This window comes from Rhinopithecus bieti, unplaced genomic scaffold (assembly GCF_001698545.2).
Source record: "Rhinopithecus bieti isolate Rb0 unplaced genomic scaffold, ASM169854v2 scaffold_1853, whole genome shotgun sequence".
Taxonomy (NCBI): domain Eukaryota; kingdom Metazoa; phylum Chordata; class Mammalia; order Primates; family Cercopithecidae; genus Rhinopithecus; species Rhinopithecus bieti.
In genome coordinates, this window is record NW_016804151.1 from 5,868,148 (window position 1) to 5,892,656 (window position 24,509).

Here is a 24,509-nt window from a genome sequence, read left to right on the forward strand (position 1 = left end):
TCCCGCCCGCCGGCCCGCCCGGCCCTCCCCGGTCCCGGCCTCCCCGCTCCGCGCCCGCCCGCTCGCTTTGTGCGCGCCCGCTGCTCCCCGGGCCTTTATGTGGGGCGGGGCGCCCCTCCCCATCCGCGACCCCGGCCCGGCCAGAGCGCCTGGGACCCCTTCGGGACCCGAGCCAGGTCCGGAGCCCCCTGGGACGCCCCTAGGAACCCCCCAGCCTGGCTCGGAGTCCCCCGGGAGACCTCTCGGAACCCCAGTCCGATCTGCATCCACCTGGGACGCCCCTGGGGACCCCAGTCCGGCTTAGGGACCTCAAGACAGCTCTCCGGACTTCAGCCTGGCCCAGAGCTCCTTCCAGGCACTTCCTGGGATCTCGGCGCTGTCCAGACCCCTCCCAGGACCCCTGGGATCTGTCCTGTAGACCTCTTTCTCTCTGGGTCCAGGGCCGGTCACTGTCTCCTTTCCTGTCTGGACCCTTGGCCCGGAGTCGCCTCAGACTCCCTGAGTCCCCAACCTGCTGCCTGTCCTCCCTTCAACCTCAGCTCAGATATGAGGCGTCCCCGGCCCCCTGAGACCCTGCTCTGCGGCGTCTCTCTTCCTTGAACCCAGGCCTAGCCTAAGATTTATTTCCACCCACCCGCTACCTGGGCCTGAGCCTTCTCTCTCCTCTGATCCTGCCCCGGCTGCAGCCAGAGCAACCCTTTCTCCTCCAACCCCAGCCCTGGCCTGAGCTCCTCAGACTCCCTAGGACCCCGGCCGTCTGTCTTTTGCTGCAGGGACTCAGGCCTGTTTGGAGTGTCACCTCTGTTTGTACTTGCTTTTTCAGACTTCTTTGACCCTCCCTGCTGCCTCAGCCCCCTTCTAGTTTCAGGCCCTGGTCACTCTGCCTTAGACCTGGTGGGGCTGTCTCTTTCACCTTCAGACCCTCTGCTCTGCGACCAGGACCAGGAGCAGTTGCTTCTCTGATCTGGATGCCCCAGACCTTTGAGTCACTGATTGCCTGCTGTTGCCCTCAGTTTGGGCCCTGTCCGTCCCTGGGATCCTGATTTAGGCTTCCCCACATTTCACCCCAGTCCAGATCTCCCTCCCAGGCTGGTTTGTCATGACACAGTCCTGCAGTCTCCTGCACAACCTTCGCCTTCAGGATCTCCTACTTCATCTAACGCCCCTCAGCCTGATCAGTCCTGATGTCTCTCTCAGCCACTACCCTCTCGACCTCCTTCCACCTCATTTTCTGTTTTTTTTTCCTCCAGGATCTTAGAGTCTCAGTTGAAACCCAGGGTGGGTGGGTTCCCCAGCCTCCCTAAACGCTCCAGACGGCCCCTCCCTATTGGTCTGTGTTGGTTCTCATAAACACGAGGTCTTCCTGCACACTGGTACCCCTTTTACCCAACTCTGCGCTGCCTCTTCTCCAATACCCAAGCCCGTACCCCTCTTCCTCAAGTCCAGAACCATTGCTGGCCCCCAACATGGGATCATTTCTTCCTCCTCCCCGGCTGCCCTGGCTTTCAGGGGCGCCAGGCCAGGAAAGGTGTCGTGGGGCTGTGGGGGTGGCAGCCGAAATCTCCGCCGTTAGAAAGGGCAGGTTGGGGCGTCCCTGGCTGCTGGCGCCACTAAGGTGGCACTGTTTGGCTGTGTGGTTTCATGGGTGGGGGGGCAGGGAACCTCCCTCCTGCCCATCTGGGCGCCTGTGGCACAGGGTCATGGAGACAGGTGGCTCATGCTTCTGGTACCCAATTTCAATGGCTTCCCGTCTGGTTTGGATGTTGCTGCCTTCCTCCTAAGAGGTAAGGAAGAGTTTGCAGCAGTTGATTGGTGGATTTCCACGGCTTGGTGTGAGTTGATTTCCGTTGAAGGGACAGAGCTTGTTGCTTGCGATCTGGTATCGAGTTAAAAGCCCAAATGAAATGTACCTTTAGTGTCCACTTTCAATGAAGCCTGACTCTGGCAAGTCCCGTTGGGCACACAGAGGCATAGGGTATGGCCCCTGCCCTCCTTCCTTAGTCACTGGCGGAGATGTCCTAGGCTGAAGCATGTCTGTTCCCCTCGTGATGTGTGGGACCCTGGAGGTCTGTGTGGCTGTCACTTATGTAAGTGGGATGGTGGAAATGGGTGGTATTCCTGGTCTGCGACGGAGAGAGATAAAGGTCTCACTGAGGTAGACAGGCATGGGAGAGAGCTGGCTTTGCACTGCCCAGTACCACAGTCACCAGCATCTGTGGCTGATTTACATTTAAACTAACTCGAATGACAACTTCAGTTCCTCCATCTCACCAGCCACGTTTTAAGCACTCAGTAACCACCATTACTGAGCTACTGACCACTGTGTCGGGCAATGCAGAGGCATTTCCATCATCGCCGAAAGTTCCATCCGTGGTGATGGTCTCCCTCCTTGCAGAAGTATTTGCAAGGGAAGCGGCTCCCAGAGGGAAGTGTGTTTGGACCCAAAGTCTGATTCTCCTTCCCCAGCAAAGCCTTCATGCAAGTTTGAGAGAGGCCCAAGGGCCCTGTCCCTTCCTCAGAGCAGGAGGCCCCTGGAGAAACAGGAGAGAATGGTATCTTTTACCCAAGCAGATGAGTTGGCGGTCAGTGTCCCTGCAGGACTCTTGGCACAGGGAAAATGCTTTGAATCCAGCAGAACCTGGGCCTCCGCTCCCACTAGCCCCCCAGATGCCACAAAATGTTAGTGCCTCAGTATAGTGGGAAACAGCATGGCTTTCCACCCAGTCGCTGGCTTTGGGAAGCTTTGGTTCTCTTTCTGCCTTCCTCTTTTACTTTCTAGGACTTTCAGACCCCCCCCAAGAAGCAGGATTTCCCACTGTGCTCTGGGCTCCCAGCTTCTCAACATTGACATCTTTTCCCCATGGCCAGGAAAACGCCTTTCTTGTTCTCTTTGCCCCAACTGTAACCCGCATGTTTGATTCCCCCTCCGCCCCAAGTCTGTGCTGGTGTTGTCTGTGGTATTTGTATTTTTTTTGGCAGGGGGATGAGCGAGTTCCCTGCTCACTTAAGGGTTATGTCTGGAAGGAGTGTGGTTTGTTTCCTGGGCTGGGGCCGGGGGAGGGGACTGGGACGTGACAAGGATAAGGCTGAGCAGATGCCGAAGAGATTGGGAAAGGGCCTGAGAGCAGGTCACGGGGCCTGGGGCTGCCTAGGGAGCTGGGATGTGGTGTCAGCATCTGGGCGGTCACGTTCTTCAGAAGGACCAGGGAGCACCCCCACACTTGAATTGCTGCTTGCTGGTCCTGCACATGCTCTCCTGGGTTTGGATTTGAGAGCAGCTGCCTCGCAACGATGTTCTTCAGCAGGGAAAGTTTGTCTCTGATGCCAGGGACCCATTTCACAGATGCGGAAATGCAGTCTCAGGAAGTCCTACCAGCAGGCAAGGCTGAGTAGAGTCTTCCTCTTGCAACTCGGCTGGTTCCCCAAACCTGCCCGAAAAGCTCCGAATTCCCCAGGTCACTGGCTGAGGTGTGACAGATTTCCCGCCTGCTCCCAGCTCTGAAGCTTCTCCCTGGAAAGCTGACCTGCCAGTTTTTTTGTCCTAAAGTGATTATACTGTGAAGCAGTTGAGGGCAGGGACCAGAGTCCCGCTTCCCTTTATGCCCGTTGTGGTTCGTCACAGGAGGTTTTGCACTCAGCTTTGCCAGCTGCTGGTTAAATACAAGTCACGGAATCAGTCCGTTTGCAGCCAGGCCCACCTGGTCTGGTGACAGATGCTTTTATTGGGGTTGTACGCCTTCAGAAAGTCCACCAAGACTCCTCCCGCTCCCCGCTGGAGAACCTGGGAGATACCTGGTACACTGTCTACACATCTTTGGGCCCCTGGTTTGTAAACAGTCTGGCCCAGGCCTCCGCTGACAGTGTGCTCAGAGAGTCAGTCTTACCAGGAACCTGCAGGCCCTATAAAGGGGAATTTGCATTTCCAGGTGGTCTGCACACCTCTCTTAGAGAGTTTCCAGAGAGAAATTCATTGAGTGCCATCTCATCACTTTGTCATTGTGCCTTGGATCAGAGGGACTAGGACAGATGCAGCCAGAAGAAGGGTGGAGGTGCTGGCCCCCAGCCCCAGTGTGCAGCAGTCAGGGGACCAGGACCCCGTGTACCTGTCAGTGAGAGGCCCCTGCCCTCTGAGTGGGCAGCTCTCCGCTTCAGAGGACTGTCACAGAGGGGTACCCATCTTTCCCGGTCTCTCTTACGTTCGAATTCAGTGGTTACCACTGAGGGCCCCCCACCGGACCTGGCGGGAGAAGGTTCCACAGGGTGTTTTATTGGGTCTCCGTGGGATTGCCCGAACCTCGTCACCTCTTCCTGTGTGTGCGTGTGTGGCTCACACACATGCACGTGCTCAGCCCAGGAGGACCTCAAAACCAATTCAGGCTGAAAGGGGAAAAGACTCCTCAGTGCTCTCCCCTCCTGCGGGGGGCGGGGGGGATCGTTGCCTACGAGGGAATTAGATGCAGTAGCCAAACTCCAGGCATCATGACACCACTGGGCGAAGGGCAGGTTCCCGGAGGAAGGGCATCTATTGAGAATTCCCACCACAAGACCAGGGAAACCTTCAGATAAACTGGTTGTTGAAGGCCTGTCTTCAGGGCTTGCAGGAAGTGCGTGCGGTGCATGGGCTGAAGGAATTGTGTGAAGCTGTTGGAACCTGGCTGGCTCGGGGCTCTTTGCCGGGCGAGGGCCGCTGCAGCCCACACCTGGGGAGATGCACACGCTGCACTGAGAAAGCTGCAGGGAAGCTGCCCTCCAGGGGCTGTTTGCCTGGTTTGCCCAGTTTGGGATTTGGGCCCTTTGGTTCCACGTGCCCTCTGCCAGCTGGCCTGGAGAGGAGGCAGTGTCCCAGCTGAGGCCCTCTGCCCAAGCCTAACTGTCCCCAGATGGCCCTTGGAGCGCTCGTGCCCATCCCTCCGTCCGCTGTCTTTCAGGTGATTTCCCAGCAGTGCGATGGACAGCTCTTTCCGGGACAGTCCTGGAAGGTTCTCTTTTATCCAGGGCTTTTGTTGGGGAGTGGGTGTCAGGGTGATCTCAGAGGTGCAGGGAAGTGGAAATCCTCCAGACCAAAGCGCCCCGACTCGTTTCCAGCCATCCAGTCTAGAGGTTCCAAAAAAGTGGCCTCCCAGCAGCAGGCGTTCCTGGTGCCTTGAAGGAACTTGCTGGGATAAAGTTGGGGGAGAGCTACTGACCAATCAGATGCATTCATTCTAAGACATTCTAGCGAGCCTGTCAGTTAACCTCTGCAGCCAGGCACCCTTCCTAGAGAGACAGCTAATTGATTAGCTTCAATTCTTTGGTCCTAATGGCCAGGGAAAGAGTCCAGGTGGCGTGGGGGGAGGGGGGTGGTTACCCTTGGCTATGGAATTGGCTTAGCTGTGCTAATAAATTATCATGACCTGACAAGTCAAAGGCGTTGGCCGGGGCTCCGCTTCTTGCCTCCCGTTGACGTGGCTTGAGCGTCTTACTGAATTCGTGATTCCTTTTTTACTACAACAGCAGAGACTCTGTGTTATCCCACCCTTCCAGGGAGTGCCCCCCTCAGTGCTCCACAGTCCCCTGGGTGCAGCAGGCCAGGCCCCCGAACTTCGTATCTGTTGGCTGAGTCTGGGGTGTGCCCTTAACCGTGGGTGTTGAGGCTCAAGTTGGTGCCAGCCCCCAGGGCATCGATGTCGCCCGGGCAGCGCTTTGGGCCTGGTCTGCCAGCTGCGAAGATGACCCATCGCTGCCTCGGAACCTTCCTGTTTACTTTGGCCACTGCGGCGGAGTTCTGGTGCTTCCATCCTCCCCTCTCCAGTGGAACCGCGGTCTTTCACTCTTTCACAATAACTGCTCTGCCGCCTGCGTGCCCTGAGTAGGAACTCCCTGTCATCAAAAATGCCGGGAAGTCGGCCGAGGTCTGAGTGGCCGGGTCAGTGAATAAGTGATTCCGAGGAGACGCTGTCATTGTGTGGGAGTCAGCTCCACAGAAGCAGGGGCCGTTCTCCCACATCCTGGTGCTGTTCCCATGATGTATATGTAGATTTAGTTTTCACCTGTAATGCTCCCAGCGGGACAGGGGTTGCCTTCCTGTTTTCTAGAGAAAAAGGCAGAGGCCCATGCGTGTAAGCGTAGAGGGTGATCGCAGCCGACTGGGGCTAATGTCAGTGTTGTTTTGGGTTTGTTGGGATGCCGTGCTGTTCAGAGAGACGCTTGCGCTTGGCCTGAGTATTGCTGTGCCGATGCTCAGCCCTCACCTCGTGTGTTTGGTGGGGGTGCTTTTACCTAAGATCCTCATGAATCCGCAGCGCCGGGGTTTATGAGAGTGCCTGGTCTTCCATCCATCCCCACTTTCTTCCCACACTGAAGTTGTCGATGTCGATGTCCCTGCTTCCTGGATCTTGGAGTCACCTGAATGTCCTCCACCCTCGGGTCCTGTCAGTTCTCTGGCTTCAGGCTGTGTTCACCCCTTTTTCCAGCCACTCCCTCTGGTTGCCTCCTCATGGGCTTGAGTTGCCGTTAGTTTGCCATTTGTCCTTTTCTGCCTGCACCCCAGGCGGTACACAGAAGGCCGGGGGTCTTTGACTCTGAGCCCGTTTCCTGTGTCCATCATCCACTTACCACGGGTTATTTCTTTTGTGTCCGACCTGGACACTCTGGCCCGATCCCAGGCACCCCCTGCAGTGTGCCTGGTCCCTAGGGAGTCCCCACCCTCTTTTCCCAGGGAACTCCAGAGGGATAATCGTCCTGAGCCAAGGGAAGCCCCTCTGCCCCATCTCCTTTTAAAAATTAATTTTAGTTGACAAAAATTGTATATTTATATCATGTACGTTTTAATTTACTTTTTAAGTTGCCAAATACAAATTGCACACCTCTGCCTCATTTCTTATACCTAACTTGCTGGGCGCACAGAGCCCTCAGCCCCTCCGGCCAGTTCTTCCACACTCTGGAACTGGCCTGTCCTCATCTGCCACCGTGGCCCTGCCCTCTCCGAAAGCAGCATTCAGAACTCCCTGACCTGAGAGGCTCTCTGGTTTAATTAATGCCGCATCGTCCAGGCCTCCTGTCCCGTGGTTTCAAGATAGAGGCTAAGAGGACGCACGAGACGTAGTCCCTGCTCTCAGAGAGTTCACAGGGGCCCTGGGGGCTGCCGTCAACTACCCAGGAGCAGGGGGTGGGATGAATGAGCTCCCGTGGAGCTGCCCACAGGCTTCTGCGGGGACTCAGGGTTGCTCTCCAGCGTGGCTACCAGAAAGGGCCCTGGAAGGAGGGCGGTGTGTGAGCCAGGACTCAAGATGAGTAGGGGTTTGAAACGAGCTTAGGGCACCCAGGCTGCGGCACTAGAAGAGATGAAGAGAGATGGAGTGGATGTTCCTGGTGTGTCTGGGGCTGGCTGTGGGATTGAGCTGGAATGTGTGCGTTTCCTGCATTTCCTCAGTTCCGGGACTCTGAGATACCAAGACAGCGTCACCAACTCAGGCGCAGCTTCTATGTGTGTGCGCGTGTGCTCCTGTGGGTGCAGGCTGGACTCTGACTTCAAAAGGGTTAGAACGTGAAAAGAGACGAGTGTCTCAGACTTGAGGAAATACACGCATGGAAGATGTACACAGGGCTCAGGCTTCCTACTGAGGGAGTGACAAGCCTTGGAAAGCTTTAACATGGCGGGCAGGGGTGGGGGCGATAGGATCTGCCTGCCCCAGCGGCTCCAATCGCGTGACAACTGAGATCTCAGAGAGGGGGACGGAGAGGGAGGGAGGCCGGCCAGGCGCCAGGGCATTCAGCCAGGTAGCGGGGTCTGAACAGGGCCTCGGAATGCCAAAGAATAGACAGGTACTGGAGGGATTGCAGCCACTGGGACACACCTGGCCAGTTGCCGAGCGATGGCGTGGAAAGGTGCAGATGGGAGCTGTCTGGTCTGGGGCCCGGGAGGGCGGCTCTGTCGGGCGAGGGCGTGGGACTCAGGCCACGGTCTGGCTGTCTCCCGGCTATCTCAGCACTTAGAAGCAAGTGTGTACTTGGCCGCAGCTTTATTTTGTAACATTCTTGTATTTGATAGTAGGTGTCAGGGCCGTATCTGAAAAGTCCAGGGAGGTTTTTACAAAGCAGGGTGGATATTTACTGTAGGTTCCCTGTTGGTGGTTTTGGCCAACCTAGGTATGAAGAGTGCTTTGAAGGCATGCGGCTTTGTGTTCAGTAGCGTGGAACTGGCCTGAGCTGCCTTGTATTTCAGACCTAAGTGTCAGATATGACATTCGCTTAGTGGAGGGGGCTGGGCTGCCCAGGCCAAGGGTCCACCTGGGACCACTCACCGGGGGCCGCAGGCTGGCCTCTGCCTTCTCCTCGGGAACCTCCCATTCTGCTCTTGAAACGGAAAGCCAGTGTTGTAGCTGATGACTTAGGGGAAGGAGAGGGGCCTCCTGGAGGCGCTGTGATGCGTGCGTGGGAATGAAAATGCTGGTGTCAACAAGCTTAGGTGGCAGAGACACCGACAGCCATCAGCAAGATGACTTTTGATAATGCAAGTGCTGGGAAGAGCATCCTCTATGATAAAGAGTGATGGGAGCGGTGGTGGATGCTTTCGGATCGGTGGTCAGGGGAGGCTTCCCTGCAGAGGCACGGTCCAGCTGAGAGCCCAGTGACAAGAGGCGCCAGCGTCGGAACTCTCAGGAGCAGAGCATCCTAGGCCAGTGCAGTGGCCCCGAGGCAGGAGTGAGCTGGGCTGAGCTGGGGACTGGTGAGGAGGCTGTGCGGGTGGAATTGAGGATGAGGGGGTGGATGGGAGGAGACGCAGGCCTGCGTGGGAGTACGGAGGGGAGAAGGCATGGGGCATCCGCGGCAAGGGGCTGGCACGCTGGGAAGCTGTCTGTGTGCTCCTCACTGGGTTGAGAGCTTGGAGCACTGCTGGAGGTCTTTATTGAAAGTTCTCTGTGGGTGAGGGGATGGTCCCCTGCTTGGAGCCGTGTGCTGACCTGGTCTCCCCACCTCTCTCTCCCTCCAGTGCACCGTCCAGGTGAGGTTAGAGCTGGGGCACCGTGCCCAACTGCGCAAGAAGCCCACCACGGAGGGGTTCACTCACGACTGGATGGTGTTTGTGCGCGGCCCCGAGCAATGTGACATCCAGCACTTCGTGGAGAAGGTGGTCTTCTGGCTGCACGACAGCTTTCCCAAGCCCAGACGCGGTGAGTGGCCCCAAGCCCCGAGTGCCCATAGCACGGACCCGTCTGACTTCACTCCTCCCACGGCCAGGCTCCACCCCTCCCTCAGGAGCAGCAGGACCCCCCAACCGTAAGGTTCCGGCTTGCGTCCCTCGGCGTGGGGGCATTGGAGCCACATCACCTCCAACTGTTGAGTTAGTTGTAGGAAAAACTGAAGGAGGTGGTGGCGGTCTGTCGTGTCGTGATTTAGACTCGGGCTCTGGGAAGCAGCCAGGGAGCACAGCTAGGTGGGCACGGGTGGGAAAGGTGAAGTCAGCCAGCTGGTGAGTGATCAGAAAGTTGCCAACTGGCCCTGTGTTTGCTTGGGGGTGCTGTGTGAAGAATTCCGAATATTTGGGGCAGAAAGAATGCGGGAGCTCATGTCACCACTATCTTTTCTCTTCTGCGTCTTCCCTCTCCCTTCAAGCCTCAGACTGTCATTGGTTCAGCACGAGTGCCTCAGTCGTGTATTCTGTCACCTGTGGCGTGGGGGCCCTGGCCTTCCTGAGGGTGCAGTGTGACAGGGCAGAGGCAGGAACTCACCCAATTTATGATCAGGGAAGCCTTCCCGGGGAAGTGAGCCCCAGGGGAAGACTGTGGTGTGGAATTGGAGAGTGAGGTGGTGGTCTGGTGAGCGCCATCAGGGCTGGGGCCGCATCTGCTTTTCTTACTGCTGAGTCCCCAGTGTGAAGCCCGGGGCCTGGCACATCACAGGGGTTTGAGAAATACTTCTTGAGTGATGTGTTGATAAAGGAATGAGGGACTTGCTGTAGCGAACCCTTTCAGGGTCAGGAGAGCCCTGGCTGGGCTGGTGATCCCTCTACCCTGCAATATGGGGGTCCTGGGAGCTCCAGGGGCCACAGGAGGTGAGCCGTGCACAAGTGTGGGTGTGCTTAGGTTGAAGCAAGAGCTTCCCTGGAGCCGGGACCCTGGCCCTGAGCCTGTGAGTGGTTTGCAGCCGAGTGGGGAAGTGACGGGCCTTGACAGCAGTAGAAGCTTTTCATTCTGAAGGGACGCTCACTTCCGCTTCCCTCAGCCTGCGGCTCCCCCTTTGCCTCTGCATTTCTCCTTTCCTGAGTCTTCACCTTCTCCCCTTTCCCTTCCTCCCTCTTTAAGCCTCTTAGAGGATGGCCGCGGAGGCTCCTGACAGCGGCAGATATTTATAAAGCGCTTCCTAATTGTGGGGACACGTGCCATCTATCGAGCACTTCCTGCCCAGCCCTTCGTGCGCAGGATCACGTTTTCTTCTCGCCACAGCCCTCTTGTGCAGACAGGGAGACGGGCCCAGGGGGCAGGCTGCTGCCTGTGCTTACAGCAGGGTGGGCAGGCTGGCCCATGGGCTGGGTCCGGCCACTGCCAGTGCGGCCTGTTTTTATTGGTGCACGGCCATGCCCGCTCGCGTGGGTGTCGCCTGTGGCTGCTTTCGCGCCACGTCTGCAGAGCAGAAGCCTGGCTGCCCCTCCTGCACCAGGCCCTCTTTCCTTTCTCAGGCGGCATCCACTCCGCTTCTCCTTCACCAACCCCCTCCCCCACTCCCCTTTTCTCTGTCCCCGGAGCACAGGGATGGGCCCTGGACGCTGATTTCCATCCACTTTGAGACTGTTGATTTCACCTTTGTTCCCCACCATGTTGACACAGCACCTTCTCCAAGCTCTAGGTACCTGGAAGATGGGGTGATGAGTGGGGCTCACTCTCAAGAGTTCGTTTTTAGTTTTTTGTTTGTTTTTAAAGAGATGAGGTCTCGCTCGCTGTGTTGCCCAGGCTGGCCTTGAGCTCCTGGCAGGCGCATGCCACCATGCCAGGCTTCCGTGTCAGTTTGTAGGCAGCCTTTAAATTAGTAACTGAGCCCTGTTTGTTGTAGTCTGTCTGTGGGGCCTGGAGACAGATAGCAGCCCCATCAAATGTATCAGAAAGTAAATTCCCAGCTCACACGCTGTTGCATTGAATAAAACTTGAGAGAGGGAGTGAACCTCTTAAAGCACTCCAGCCTCTGGAATGATACTTGAGGTACTTAAAAAGTATCTTTTACTTCCGAGGCGGCTTACATTATCACAAATCAAACTGGGCAGAAACATGTAAGGTACAAAGTTGCTGTTCCTGGCCTCCTTAGTCCTCCCTCCCCGGGGCCATCTTCCTAGCCCTCTCTGGACTGTCTTAACAGCAGCTCATTTGCTGCTTATTTCTTGAAAATGTAGACAATACTTACTGATTTACCAGCTTGAAGGGTTAGACTTTATCCCAAAGTACCCCTTTTACCCACTGTCTTCTCTAAGTTTTTAATAGTCCAGTGACTCGCTTTTGCGTTGGTCGTCTTTGTGACTCTGAATGATGATGTGAGCCTGTTTACCTTTGGGATCCTTCACAGAAGAGTCCCACGTCACCCTTTTTAGGGAGTCCTCTGGCTGCCTGGGCTAACTCGCAGTTTCTTTGCCCAATACACCCACACAGCCATATGCTTTTTAGCCTTTTTTTTCTGCTTTGGTTTTCTCCTTAGCACCATCTTAACATCTTGTACATATTACTTCCTTATCTTGTCCATCCCTCTCCCCACCCCAAGTAAGAGGTTTCTATCAGTTTTGTTTGCTGTACATGCTCGGTGCCTGCAGGGATACAGTAGGTGCTTACTAAGTGTTTGATGACTGAATGGACCCTTGTCCCTGATCAGCTTCTGTTAGTGTTTTCTGACTCTCCACTAAGGAGGGCAAGGCCGCCAGTACCCTGTCTTTTTTTGACCCTGCTGCACCCCTCCTTTTGAGGCTACACTGGATGTTGTTAAGCTTGTGGATGAAGACCAAGACCTTCACTCCCCGGTTCTAGATTGACTGTAAGAGTTGGGAACTAGCAGTAGGCAGCGTTGACGTGTTTGACGCCGCCACTGTCAGGCCGGTTGGGACGGCAGGACTTCATTCGGCCTCTGTTTTCCGTTTCCCGAACTCTGGGCCACTCCAGGGAGGAGGCTCCAAGTCAGGTCCATGGCAGACGGGTTCTTTTTGGTCATTTTTGGTTAAAATTTGGCCCTGTTTTAGCTTGCTTCACATGTGGTCTGTGACTTTTGGAATCCCCCCTTACTTCTCCTTTTTGTGTTGTGTCTTTATCAATATCTTCATTTTCCCCCATTCTCTCAATCATTTCATTTATTCTGTGGCTTTTTTTTTTTTTTTTTTTTTTAATTTTTTGGCTGGGCGTGGTGGCTCATGCGTGTAATCCCAGCACTTTGGGAGGCCGAGACGGGTGGATCACCTGAGGTCAAGAGTTCAAGACCAGTCTGGCCAATATGCTGAAGCTCTGTCTCTACTAAAAATACAAAAAAATTAGCTGGCTGTGGTGGCTCATGCCTGTAGTCCCAGCTACTTAGGAGGCTGAGGCAGCAGAGTCGCTTGAACCCAGGAGGCGGAGGTTGCAGTGAGCCGAGATCATGCCAGTGCACTCCAGCCTGGGCGACAGAGCGAACTATGTCTCAAAAAAAAAAAAAAATTCTTTTAGAGATGGGATGTCGCTATGTTGTTGCCCAGACTGGACTCCAGCTCCTTGGGCTCAAGCCATCCTCCCACCTCTGATTCAGGAGTAGCTGGGATTACAGGTGTGAGCCGCCTCTCTTGGCTTTTCTAGCTGGGTGCTTCATGCTGGTTCTCTGTGCCTTCCCTCTCTGATTACAGTGGACTGTTCTCCAGCCACCCCTTTAGCCACCACCCTGGGCCTTTTCTCTCCTGTTCCCCTGAGGTGGTTTGTTTATTGGCCTATGTTTTGGTTTATTTTCTCGTTTTGATTTATTTTCTCGTTTTGGTAGAGCAGTTTCTCAAGTAATATCCCAAGAGATTAATTACTTAAGACATTTCTGGCCAGGCTCAGTGGCTCACGCCTGTAATCCCAGAACTTTGGGAGGCCGAGGCAGGTGGATCACCTGAGGTCAGGAGTTCAAGACCAGTCTAGCCAACATGGCGAAACCCCATCTCTACTGAAGTTACAAAAATTTAGCCAGGGGCGGTGGCAGGCGCCTGTAATCCCAGCTACTCGGGAGGCTGAGGCAGGAAAATCGCTTGAACCTGGGAGGCAGAGGTTTCAGTGAGCCGAGATCGTGCCACTGCACTCTAGCCTGGGTGACAGAGAGAAACTCTGTCTCAAAAAAAAAAAAGACAGACAGACATGTGGGCAGTAAACCCTTTGAGTCCTAGCATGTTTGAAAATGCCATTATTGGGCCGGGCGCGGTGGCTCAAGCCTGTAATTCCAGCACTTTGGGAGGCCGAGACGGGCGGATCACAAGGTCAGGAGATTGAGACCATCCTGCCTAACATGGTGAAACCCCATCTCTACTAAAAAATACAAAAAATTAGCCAGGCGAGGTGGCGGTCGCCTGTAGTCCCAGCTACTCGGGAGGCTGAGGCAGGAGAATGGCGTGAACCTGGGAGGCGGAGCTTACAGTGAGCTGAGATGCGGCCACAGCACTCCAGCCTGGGCGGCAGAGCGAGACTCCGTCTCAAAAAAAAAAAAAAAAAAGAAAATGCCATTATTATCTTCTCACAGTGGAATGGTTGGTTGGGTGTAATTTTGTGGTTTGCGAATTACAGATCGAGAATCCCTAAGCTGAAAATCCGAAATCCGAAACTTTTTTTTTTTTTTTTTTTGGAAACAGAATCTCGCTCTGCCACCCACCCAGACTGGAGTGCAGTGTTGCGATCACAGCTCGCTGCAGCCTCAACCTTTGGGCTCAAGCAGTCCTCCTGCCTCAACCTTCCAAGTAGCTGAGACTACTGGCCCACCACCATGCCCAGCTTTTTTATTTTTTGCAGAGACAGGATTTCACCATGTTCCCCAAGTTGGTCTTGGACTCTTGGGCTTAAAATCTTCCCACCTCGGCCTCCCAAAATGCTGGGATTACAGTCATGAGCCACCATGCCCGGCTCAAGATCCAAAACTTTTTTTGAAACGGAGTCTCACTCTGTCGTCCAGGCTGGAGTGCAGTGGCGCATTCTTGGCTCACTGCAACCTCCACTTCCCCGGTTCAAGCGATTCTCCTGCCTCAGCCTCCTGAGTAGCTAGGACTACAAGCCCCCACCAACACGCCTGGCTAATTTTTGTATTTTTAGGAGAGACGGAGTTTCACCATGTAGGTCAGGATGATCTCAATCTGTTGACCTCACGATCCGCCGGCTGTGGCCTCCCAAAATGCTGGGATTACAGGCGTGAGCCACCGTGCCTGGCCAAGATCCGAAACTTTTTTTGTTGTTGTTGAGACGGAGTTTCGCTCTTGTTGCCCAGGCCGGAGTGCAATGGCGCAATCTTGGCTCACCACAACCCCTGCCTCCCAGGTTCAAGCGATTCTCCTGCCTCAGCCTCCTGAGTAGCTGGGATTACAGGCATGTACAACCTTGGCTGGCTAATTTTGTATTTTTATTAGGGATGGGGTTTCTCCATGTTGGTCAGGCTGGTCTTGAACCCCTAACTTCAGGTGATGCACCCCCCTCGGCCTCCCAAAGTGCTGGGATTACAGGCGGGAGCCACCGCACCCGGTCAATTCAAAACTTTCTGAGTGCTGACATGATGCTTAGAAAATGCTTACTGGAGCATTTTGGATTTCGGATTTTCGGGTTAGGGATGCTGAACCAGTGGAATGTGAATATTCCAAAGTCTGAAAAATCCCGAATTTACAACACTCCTGCTCCCAAATGTTTTGGGAGCACATATCACTTAGCGCTGTGAAGGTGTTGTGTTAGTATCTTCTGGAAAATCTGATGCCATTTGGTCCTCATCCCATTACACGTGACCTGTTTTTTTCTGTGGAAACATTTAGGATGTTTTTAGGACGTTTGCTTTATGATATCTTTTTTTTTTTTTTTTTTTTTGCTACTGTTCACTATGTTTTGTGACATTTGAGTGTCCTTCATTTTAGCTCTGAAAGTTTCCTTCTATTTATTTGACAATTTCCTTCCATCTGTTTATTTCCTCTCTTTTCTTCTTTTTGGGATCCTCATTTTATTTCTTGTTTTCTTTTTTCCTTTTTTTAAACTGAGTCTTGCTCAGTCACCTGGAGGGCAGTGGCACTGTCTTGGCTCATGGCAACCTCGGCTGCCCAGGTGCAAGTGATTCTCGTGCCTCAGCCTCCCGAGTAGCTGGGCTGACAGGTGCGCATCACCACGCCTGGCTAATTTTTTGTATTTTTAGTAGAGACTGTTGTCCAGGTCGGCCTTGAACTCCTGGTGTCAAGTGATCCTCCCACCTCGGCCTCCCAGAGTGCCTGGGATTACGGATGTGAGCTGTGGTGCCTGGCTGTCATTTTCCCTCTTAGAAATATCTTATTTTTTTTGTTGTTGGAAGTATATCTCCTTGAATCTGAGGACATTGACTCTCGGTTTTCATTTTTTTTTTTTACTTTCTTTTTGTCAAGCTCTCTGGGGTCTCCAAATTATTTGTTTCCTCGGGCTCTTTCCTCCTGGCGGGAGCTCCTGAGCATTCTGTGCTGGGAGGGTGGGTTCCGCTAATCCACAGACCTGAAGGCTCACAGGCCTCCTGATTTCCTAACGAGTAAGGCCTTCCTTGGGGTCTGGTTTCCACGCTGCGAGCTTCAGCTTCCCCCAGATCGCTGGCTCCTTGAGACACGGAGTCATCTCAGTTTTCCCAGAGGGAAACCTGAAACTTCCTGGGCGGGGGGAGGGCGCGGGGAGGGCGATGGGCGGGAAAGGGGATGGGCAGGAGGGAGGGATCCCAGGGCTCCCGTCCCCAGCACAGCCTTTCAGTTTGCCCCTTTGTTTTTTTAATAACCGCTTTATGGAGATAACATTTACACATCATAAAATTCATTCTTGTGGTGTGTACAGTTAGCATTTTCAGTATATTCACATAGTTGTGAGGCCATGACCACTGATTCCATCACCGCTGTCTAATTCCAAAACATTGCTGTCACCCCAGGGAGAAGCCCAGGCCCTCACTCCCTTGCTCCCACCCTCCTCCCCCACCGTGCTCCCTTTCCCTCTCCCAGCTTTCATCCTCACTCCGGCTTTCTGCTCAGCCAGTCCAGGACCTTCAGCCTTCTGGCACCAGTGGCTGTCCCTGCCCTACGGCGCCCCCATAGCAGACTCTGAGCCGTCGCCTCCTCATCCTGCCCCTTGCCCAGCATGTCCTCGTCCGACTTCTGCCTTCTAGAAACTCGCAGGTGGCTCAAATCCCTTCCCTCCTGCCTTCGCTCTCACGGCCTTATTCCTGTCCTCTTGATTCCTGTGGGCTCTGAGGCGGGAGAGTGGGCCGGCGCGTCTCCCTGGTCTCCCCAGTTAGACTGAAGACTGTCCCCGGCGCTTGGCCGACTGCCGTCCCTCTTGGCACTGTCTGGGGGGATAGAAGTTCTCCAGGTTTCGAGTACCCGTCACAGGACAGGATTCCTTCCTTGAAGGGGTGGGGACCATGAGATAAGATGTGACAGTAGATTTGGGAAGCATGTGACCTGGAAGTCAGAGGCCGAGGGACATGGGGTCTGTTTCTCGAAGGAGGTGGCCCTGCTGTGGGCCTTTGTGGCTGGGTGGGATTCAGACTATGGGTGGGTGGGGAGAGGACGGGGCATGGGTGGAGTCTGAGAGCAAATCCCAGGCCACTGCCCATGCCCGCGCCTCCTCCGCTGGGGACAGGCCACCCTTCCTCTGTTCTGCCTCCACTTTCTTTCCCAGGTTCAGATTAAGTTTTCAGGTGCGTGGCCCCATACTGCACTTTATTTATTTATTAATTTTTTTAATGGAGTCTCACTCCGTTACCCAGACTGGAGTGCAGTGGTGCAATCTTCGCTTACTGCAACCTCTGCCTCCCGGGTTCAAGCGATTATCCTGCGTCAGCTTCCCGAGTAGCTGGGATCACAGGCATGCGCCACCATGCCCAGCTAATTTTTGTGTTTTTGTTAGAGACGGGCTTTCATCATGTTGACCAGGCTGGTCTCGAACTGGCCGCAAGTGATCCACTTGCCTCAACCTCCCAAAGTGCTGGGATTACAGGCGTGAGCCACTGCGCCCGGCCCCCTGCTACACTTTAGACCAGCTTGGCAGTGTTTAAGGGATATGAGATGCTTCCGAAAGGAAGTGTTAGGTTCCATTTCAGGCCCTGGGGATGTCACACTCAGTGAGATGGAGCTTACCGTCTAGAGGTGGGGATGGAGGGAGACAGGCAAAGTGAGCACAGAAGTCCTGCGGTTGAGGGGTACAGGACACACACCGGGGAGCCTGTGGGAGCTCAGAGCAGGGGTCCCAGAGGAAGTGAGCTGGGGATTCGAGAGGCTCAGTGTGGCTGGATCGTGGGATCTGGTGCTGGGCTGCGCAGAGCTGAGGCGGAAGGCACCTTGCGGGTTGTGTAGGACAGTGGGGAGCCCTCCCTCCGTGGGCACAGTCGGGTTTGCAGTCAGAGGATTGATCATTCCCAGTGCAGAAGGTGCCTAGGAAGGAGCCTGAGGCTGGATGTGAAAGGCATGGCACCGGGGCAGGGCCGAATTCCAGAGGGGTTTTGGGGTGGACTTGATAGCACTTGGCCTCAGGTGAGCCTCCGGAGAGGATTGCAGTGGACTGGGATCTAGGGCCAGTGGTGGGCAGCTGGGTCCTGAGTGGCGAGTTGCAGGAGAGGGTGGCGGGGGGATTGGTGTGTGGAGGGGGTTGGTGTGGGGTGGGCCTCATCACTGGAGGTCCCCTGTCCAGCATCCTGGCAGGATGTCAGAGGAGCGGGAAGGAGAGTGGAATAGACACTGGGACGCAGGCGCCCGGGCCGGCCTCCCTCAGGCTGCAGGTGCTCCCTGTAGAGCCAGAGTGCCCTGCAGGCGGGGCTGCTCCTCACCACGGGGCGAGTGTTGGTCTGAGGGCGATGACTCCCCCGGGAGTAAGCACTGAAGGCCAGGGGCATCTTTTTTTTTTTTTTTTTTTTTCTTTTGAGATGGAGTCTCGCTCTGTCGCCCAGGCTGGAGTGCAGTGGTGCGATCTCGGCTCACTGCAGTCTTTGCCTCCCGGATTCAAGCGATTCTCCTGTCTCAGCCTCCTCAGTAACTGGGATTACAGGTGTGCATCACCACATCCGGCTAATTTTTCTATTTGTAGTAGAGACGGGGTGTCCCCATGTCAGTCAGGCTGGTTTGGAACTCCTGACCTCGTGATTCGCCCGCCTCGGCCTCTCAAAGTGTTGGGATTACAGGCATGAGCCACCCGGCCAGTCAGGGGCATCTTCTTGGTCTCTTTGATCATCCCAGCCTCTGACTCTGTCTGACACAGACAGTGGTGGCGTGAATGAGTGAATGGAGTGGATGTCGTCTCTACTGTTGTTTGGGAGTGTGTTTTTGATTCGTGTACAGACCCTGATGTCAGGCAGTGGTGTTCAGAGCTCCCAGCAGGGCAGCCAGGGCTACCGTTGGTCTCTGGGGAGGCTGTGCCCACCTCGGTCCAGTTGAGCAAGCCTTGCACAGACGTGGCATGTATGCAGGGGCCCTGTTCAAGGCTGTCCAGTCAGCCCTGTCTTTGAGGTTCCCAGGTCATCACGCCAAACCTACCCTACTGATAGATGTTGTTTGCTGGATTCAAGCAATTCTGCCTCCGCCTGGGTGATAAACTACAGATGATCGCCCACCTCGGCCTCCCAAAGTTCTGGGATTACAGACGTGAGCCACCATGCCCAGCCAGTTTTCTAGCAATTTCTGACCCACTTAAGAATTACCTTACTAGTGCAAATATGTGTGTATGAAGATTTTTAGCAATGAGCATTATGCTAAGTGAAAGAAGCCAGACTGACTGGGCGCAGTTACTGGGGAGGCTGAGGCAGGAGAATCGCTTGAACCCAGGAGACGAAGGTTGCAGTGAGCCGAGATCGTGCCATTGTACTTCAGCCAGGGTGAGAGCGAGACTCCGTCTCAGAAAAACAAACAAGCAAACAAAGAAAGCCAGAGCCAGAAGACAGAGACTGCATGATCGCACACACGTCCAGCAGTTACAACAGTCACACTCAGAGAAGCCGAGAGTAGGAGGGTGGCTGCCAGGGGCTGGGGGACGGGGAGGTGATAGTCAGAAGGTACCGTTGTTCAGTTTTGCAAGGTAAGTTCTTTATCTGCTGTATAGCAGAGTCCCGATAGCTGACAATACTGTAGCATACACTGAAATTGCTAAGAGGGCAACTAAATGGTCTTCAAAGACAAAAACAGTGAGAGAGAGCAAAAGGAAACTTTGGGAGGTGATGGATATGTTCACGGCCTTGGTGGTGGTGATGGTTTCACAGATGTACACACGTCCCCAGACTCATCTAGAGGTGGGCATTAAATATATGCAGCTTCTTAACCTGTCAACCAGACCTCAGTAAAGTGGGGAAAAAGCCGACACACAGTGGCCAGGATTTTTTCTTGTCTCCCAGGCGTAGTTGCATCTGGAGGGGGAAGCGAGGGATGCGGGATTTGATCTCTATGGCTCTAGATTTTTTCTTAAAGTGAGAAGACACTGCTTCCATGGTGCTTTCCTAGTAACAACATATGGGTCAAAACATTGATGGTTTATTCTGGGGGATGAGATTATAGGAGATTATTTTACATATATTTTGCTGTTTGTTCATTTCAGTTTTTTTTTTTTTTTTTGAGACATGGTCTTGCTCTGTCACCCAAGCTGGAGTGCAGTGGCACGATCATACCTCCTGGATCAAACGACCTGCCTCAGCCCCCCCGAGTAGCCCCTGAGACCAGAGGCACACGCCACCATGCCTGGCTCATTTCTTATAGAGATAGGGTCTCACTGTGTTGCCCAGGATGGCCTCAAACCCCTGGGTTCAAGTGATTCTCCTGCCTCAGCTTCCTAGAGTGCTGGGATTACAAGCATGAGGCACTAAGCCTAGTTTTTGTTTGCTTGTTTGTTTTGGAAACGTATTCTCACTCTGTCACCCAGGCTGGAGTGTAGTATAGATCGCACATGTATAGATCGCACATCTTGGCTCACTGCAACCTCTGCCTCCTGGGTTCAAGTGATTCTCCTGACTCAGCCTCCCATGTAGCTGGGATTACAGGTGCCTGCCACCACGCCTGGCTAATTTTTGTATTTTTAGTAGAGACAGGATTTCACCATGTTGACCAGGCTGGTGTCGAACTCCTGACCTCAAGTGATCTGCCCGCCTCAGCCTCCCAAAGTGCTGGGATTACAGGTGTGAGCCACTATGTCCAGCCTTTTTTTTTTTTTTTTTTTTTAAATCTTTTTTAATCTCTGGGTTCAGTGGGGTTTTGTTCACGCCACTTTGGAATGCTTTTATTAGGTGCTAAACTGGAACCCAGGAGGAGGGTCCCAGCCGCCTGGGGCTCCCCCATCTCTCAGTGCATGCATCTGTGGCACAGCAGGTGCCCAGCCCCCATGCTGGAGGTGGTGACAGTAGAGTGTGTGGCCCTGCCTGCTGGGTTTTACGCCTCACCCAGGCCACACTTACCGACATCGACCTGAGTTGGTCAACTTGTGCAGCCTTCTCTGGCCTCAGCCTCCTCGTCCTCTGCAGGAGCAAGGGCCCCAATGACAGGCTAATGTTCCCTCTCACTCACTCTCTGCTGACCACACCGGTGGCCAAGTCTCCTTTCTCCTTCTCTTCCCTGCTGTTTTATGCCTAAGATCACTTTGCCGTGGAAGTCAACCCTGTCACAGGGGCTCAACCGACTGAAAAGCCTCCCCCTGCGAGGCCAGCCAAGCCCCTGTGAGGAGGTGGTGGGGTTGAGGGGTGCAGTACTGCCACTGGCGACCGGGCCTGAAACAGGCAGGAAGCTGACGGGTGTATTTCTTCCTTTTCTTTTTAGTGTGCAAGGAGCCCCCCTACAAAGTAGAGGAGTCGGGGTACGCTGGCTTCATCATGCCCATCGAGGTGCACTTCAAAAACAAGGTAGGATCCCTGAGGGGAGCAAGCAGGTTGCCTCTCTGTGGGGACCTCTGCTCCGGGTGCCACCAGTTCACAAAACAGGCCGGAGACCTGGCCGTTGCCCATGCACAGGCGTTCCAGTGAGGGCTGCGGGGAGTGCTGGTCGCCATCTCCATTCCCGGGGACATCAGGGGCCAGGACACAGGTGGGTTCGTGACAGCAGGTGGGCATGCCCCTTGGTCTGCTGCTCTCGGGGAGCTGCTGGGCCACCTCCTGTCCAGTTGCCTAGAAAATGTGCCAGCAGTGACATCCCCTGTCAGGACCAGCTTCCTCGACGGTCCTAGAGGGTTAATATCCGGGCCATGTGTACTGACTGAGATCGAGAAATAGCTTAAATATCTGATTACGGTCCGATTACGGTGCGTCTTCTAGGCAGAATCTTTGATGAGCTTCAGAATTAATGAAGCAAGCTACATATATAAAACTTAAAGGAAAAAGGAGTTATCTCTATCCAGAATGATAGCGCGGGTCATCCGCGTCATCTGGGTGGTGGGAGTGCAGGGGATTTTGTTTCCATTTTCCTTCATCTGTAGTTTTTCACCTTTTTTTTTTTGGCCTAATAATTAAAACAACTCAGAGCCTGCCTCTGCTCCTTCTCCCAGGCGTCACCACAGGGCCAGCGGTGACATTTCCTGGCTCGTGGCTTGTCGACCGCCGGCTGCTTTCCCACAAGTGCAGCTGGACTGGCATGGAGGCAGCGCTGGGGCAGGAGTTGTCCCTGGGAGGCCTGTGGATGCCGCCCCACTTGGTTACTGAGTCCCTGGTTTGTACCTGGCTGTGCCGGGCCGCATGGCTGCCGTTCTACTTTTCCACAAACCCCCTGGCACTAAGGGCCTTGAGGAGAGGCATTTGGCATGCGGCCCTCCTGGGAGCCGGGTGACATTTCAGCCGGTGCACCTTGGCCAATTTCAGATGCAAGACCTCACCCGGGGTCCAGTTCACAGAAACCTAGGTCATTCTGAGGCTTTGCTGGAATTGAGGCCCCAATGGGAGAAGAGCCGAACCTGCCTGCAAGTGGGCCATCTGTGGGGTGGGTGGTCCCGGCCCTTGGGCCTGTGGGGCCACCCCCCTGCCAGGTGTATCCCTGGGCTCCCAGTCTCCCCAGCTCCATCCCGTGAGCGTGCGGAAGGGGAATGAGAACAGCAGCCCCCTCTTGGGGCGGTTGAGGGGATTGCTCAAGCCTGTCCGTGGAAGGTGCTCCGCAGCCCAGGCACTGGTGTTCTAGCGGCTGACTTGTGAGGCCACCGTCTGTGTGGGCAGTTTAAGCTCGCCTCTGGGATGACTTAGATTAAAGTCCTCTGAGGTTCAGAAGCATTTTGGGCCAGCAAGGCTTTTTTTTTGTTTTTAGAGACAAGGTCTTGCTCTGTTGCCCAGACTGGAGTGCAGTGGTGCAATCATAGCTCACTCCATCCTCAGCCTCCCAGGCTCAAGCGATCCTCCCACCCCAGCCTCCCAAGTAGCTGGGACTACAGGCACGTGCCACTGTGCCCAAGCTCAGTGAGGTTTTCTGTGTTCCCAGACACCTGTCTGGTCCCTGACACAGCCTTCAGCCACCTGGGGACTGGTGGCATCCATTCTACTGCCCAGCGCCCTCAGGCAAGGGGCTACGACTGCTGCCTGGCTCCGCCGTGGGCTGCCCATGGATTTGGTGGCAGGTGGGGCAGGGCCTGGCCAGTGCTGTTTGCTGCTTGTCATCCTTGCTCAGTAGGGACACCTTCAGGAGAGATGCAGGCTGGCCGCTCCCAAATGTGGCAGAAACCCACACTATGTGGTGCCGCCGTGCGCAACGCAGCAGGGACCCTGAGTGGCTGCTGCTCAGGTGGCCCCACCTGATGTGTCCTGCAGCTCTCAACTGAGTCTGAAATGCAGACTCCAGGACTGTTTCTGTCCTGAGTTCCTGAGGCTCCACCCTTGCATCCTGCCCCTGTAGAGAAAGGAAGCGGGGGACCCTTTGGCCGTAGGATTGTTACTGCTGGGCCCAGCATCCTCTCCTATGTAGGGGTGTCAAGAGGACAGAGAGCCCTCTCTGGATCCCTGCCTGCTCTTTCGGGATCCTGGGGGCTTCATTTAGGGTGTGGGGGCGTGTGGTTGCACGGGGGGCATGGGACCCCATGTTCCTCTCTAGCACTTGTTGCCTGGTTCCTCTGAAAGGCCCCAAGCGCAGTGCCAGCTCCCTTGGTGCCCTTCGGCAGGAGCATGTGTACTTCCGGCAGCCCATGGTGACATCGTTGGGTTAAATTGTTTTCTTTTTTTTTCTTTTTTTTTTTTTTTTTGAGATGGAGTCTCGTTCTGTCGCCCAGACTGGAGTGCAGTGGTGTGATCTCGGCTCACTACAAGCTCCGCCTCCCGGGTTCATGCCATTCTCTTGCCTCAGCCTCCTGAGTAGCTGGGACTACAGGCGCCCGCCACCACGCCTAGCTAATTTTTTGTGTTTTTAGTAGAGACTGGGTTTCACTGTGTTAGCCAGGATGGTCTTGATCTCTTGACCTCGTGATCTGCCCACCTCGGCCTCCCGGAGTGCTGGGATTACAGGCGTGAGCCACCGCGCCCGGCCAGTATGTTTTCTTTAAGTCTGGTTTATCGAGGTATAATTTACATATAGTAAAATTCTCCCATTTTAGATGTAGCAGGTTTTTCAAATCTCAGCATGTGCTTTCATTGAGCCCTTTTGGAGGATGGCCAGTTTTTCTGTTTTTTCTTTCTTTTTTTTTTTAAGTCATGTTTCTTGGTGTTTATTTGTCTGAATAATTCCTGCAGAAGCCGTGTGGCTGTGCTGAGAATCGCAGCGCTCCCTCTCTCTCAGGACAGAAGCCAGCTGCTTCAGTGTGCTATGTGCCCCATTGCCTGGGAACCTTCTCTTCCTGGGGTGGTTGTAGAGGGTCCTGCACCGGGAGTACCGGGGGCCCCACGGCACGGTCGGGGAATGCAGGTCCTCCTCACAGTGGTAGGGGTGTGTGTGCCATCCACAGGCGGAGGAGATCCTGGATCCCGGGTCACTTGGTCAAGCCCCAGAAGTTGGCAGAGCTAGGACTGGAACCAGCTCTTTGTAAGGACACACCCGTTGCCTGAGACAGGCATGACCTAGAAGCATGATAGTGCTTGATGACGCCAGGGATAGGAGTGCTTCATGGCTGCAGGATTCGGAACATGACTGGGGACAAGGTCATAGTGCATGGGTTTGCTAGCGGTTTTTCTACCTGCTGTAGCCAGGGCTTGTGTTCGGTGGTTAGCCACGGCCTACTCCTCAGTGGGAGGTCGGGAAAGTGGAAGGAGTAAACAGAGGTTGGTGACGGGGTGGGTTTGGGGAGGCGCTGGTGTGTCTGGACAGGGTAGGGAGAGAGCTGCAGAGACCACAGTTTGGAGGTGGACACGCCAGGGTTCAGTCTCATAGCCTGACTGTGTCACCATGGGTAGGTCACTCCTCTGGGCCTCAGTTTGTCTGTCCATAAGATGGGGTTTCTGGC

The 24,509-nt window shown here is 54.7% G+C and overlaps 1 protein-coding gene across 1 annotated transcript in view; it reads left to right on the plus strand.

Annotated features, from left to right (window-relative positions):
* MLLT1 (MLLT1 super elongation complex subunit) overlaps positions 1–24,509 on the plus strand; it is a 74,408-nt gene that overhangs the window by 1,063 nt on the left and 48,836 nt on the right. The window contains 4 exon segments of the mRNA XM_017866871.1: positions 3,714–3,873; positions 4,013–4,109; positions 8,972–9,152; positions 20,927–21,009. Of these exon segments, the coding sequence (XP_017722360.1) occupies positions 3,714–3,873; positions 4,013–4,109; positions 8,972–9,152; positions 20,927–21,009 (521 nt within the window).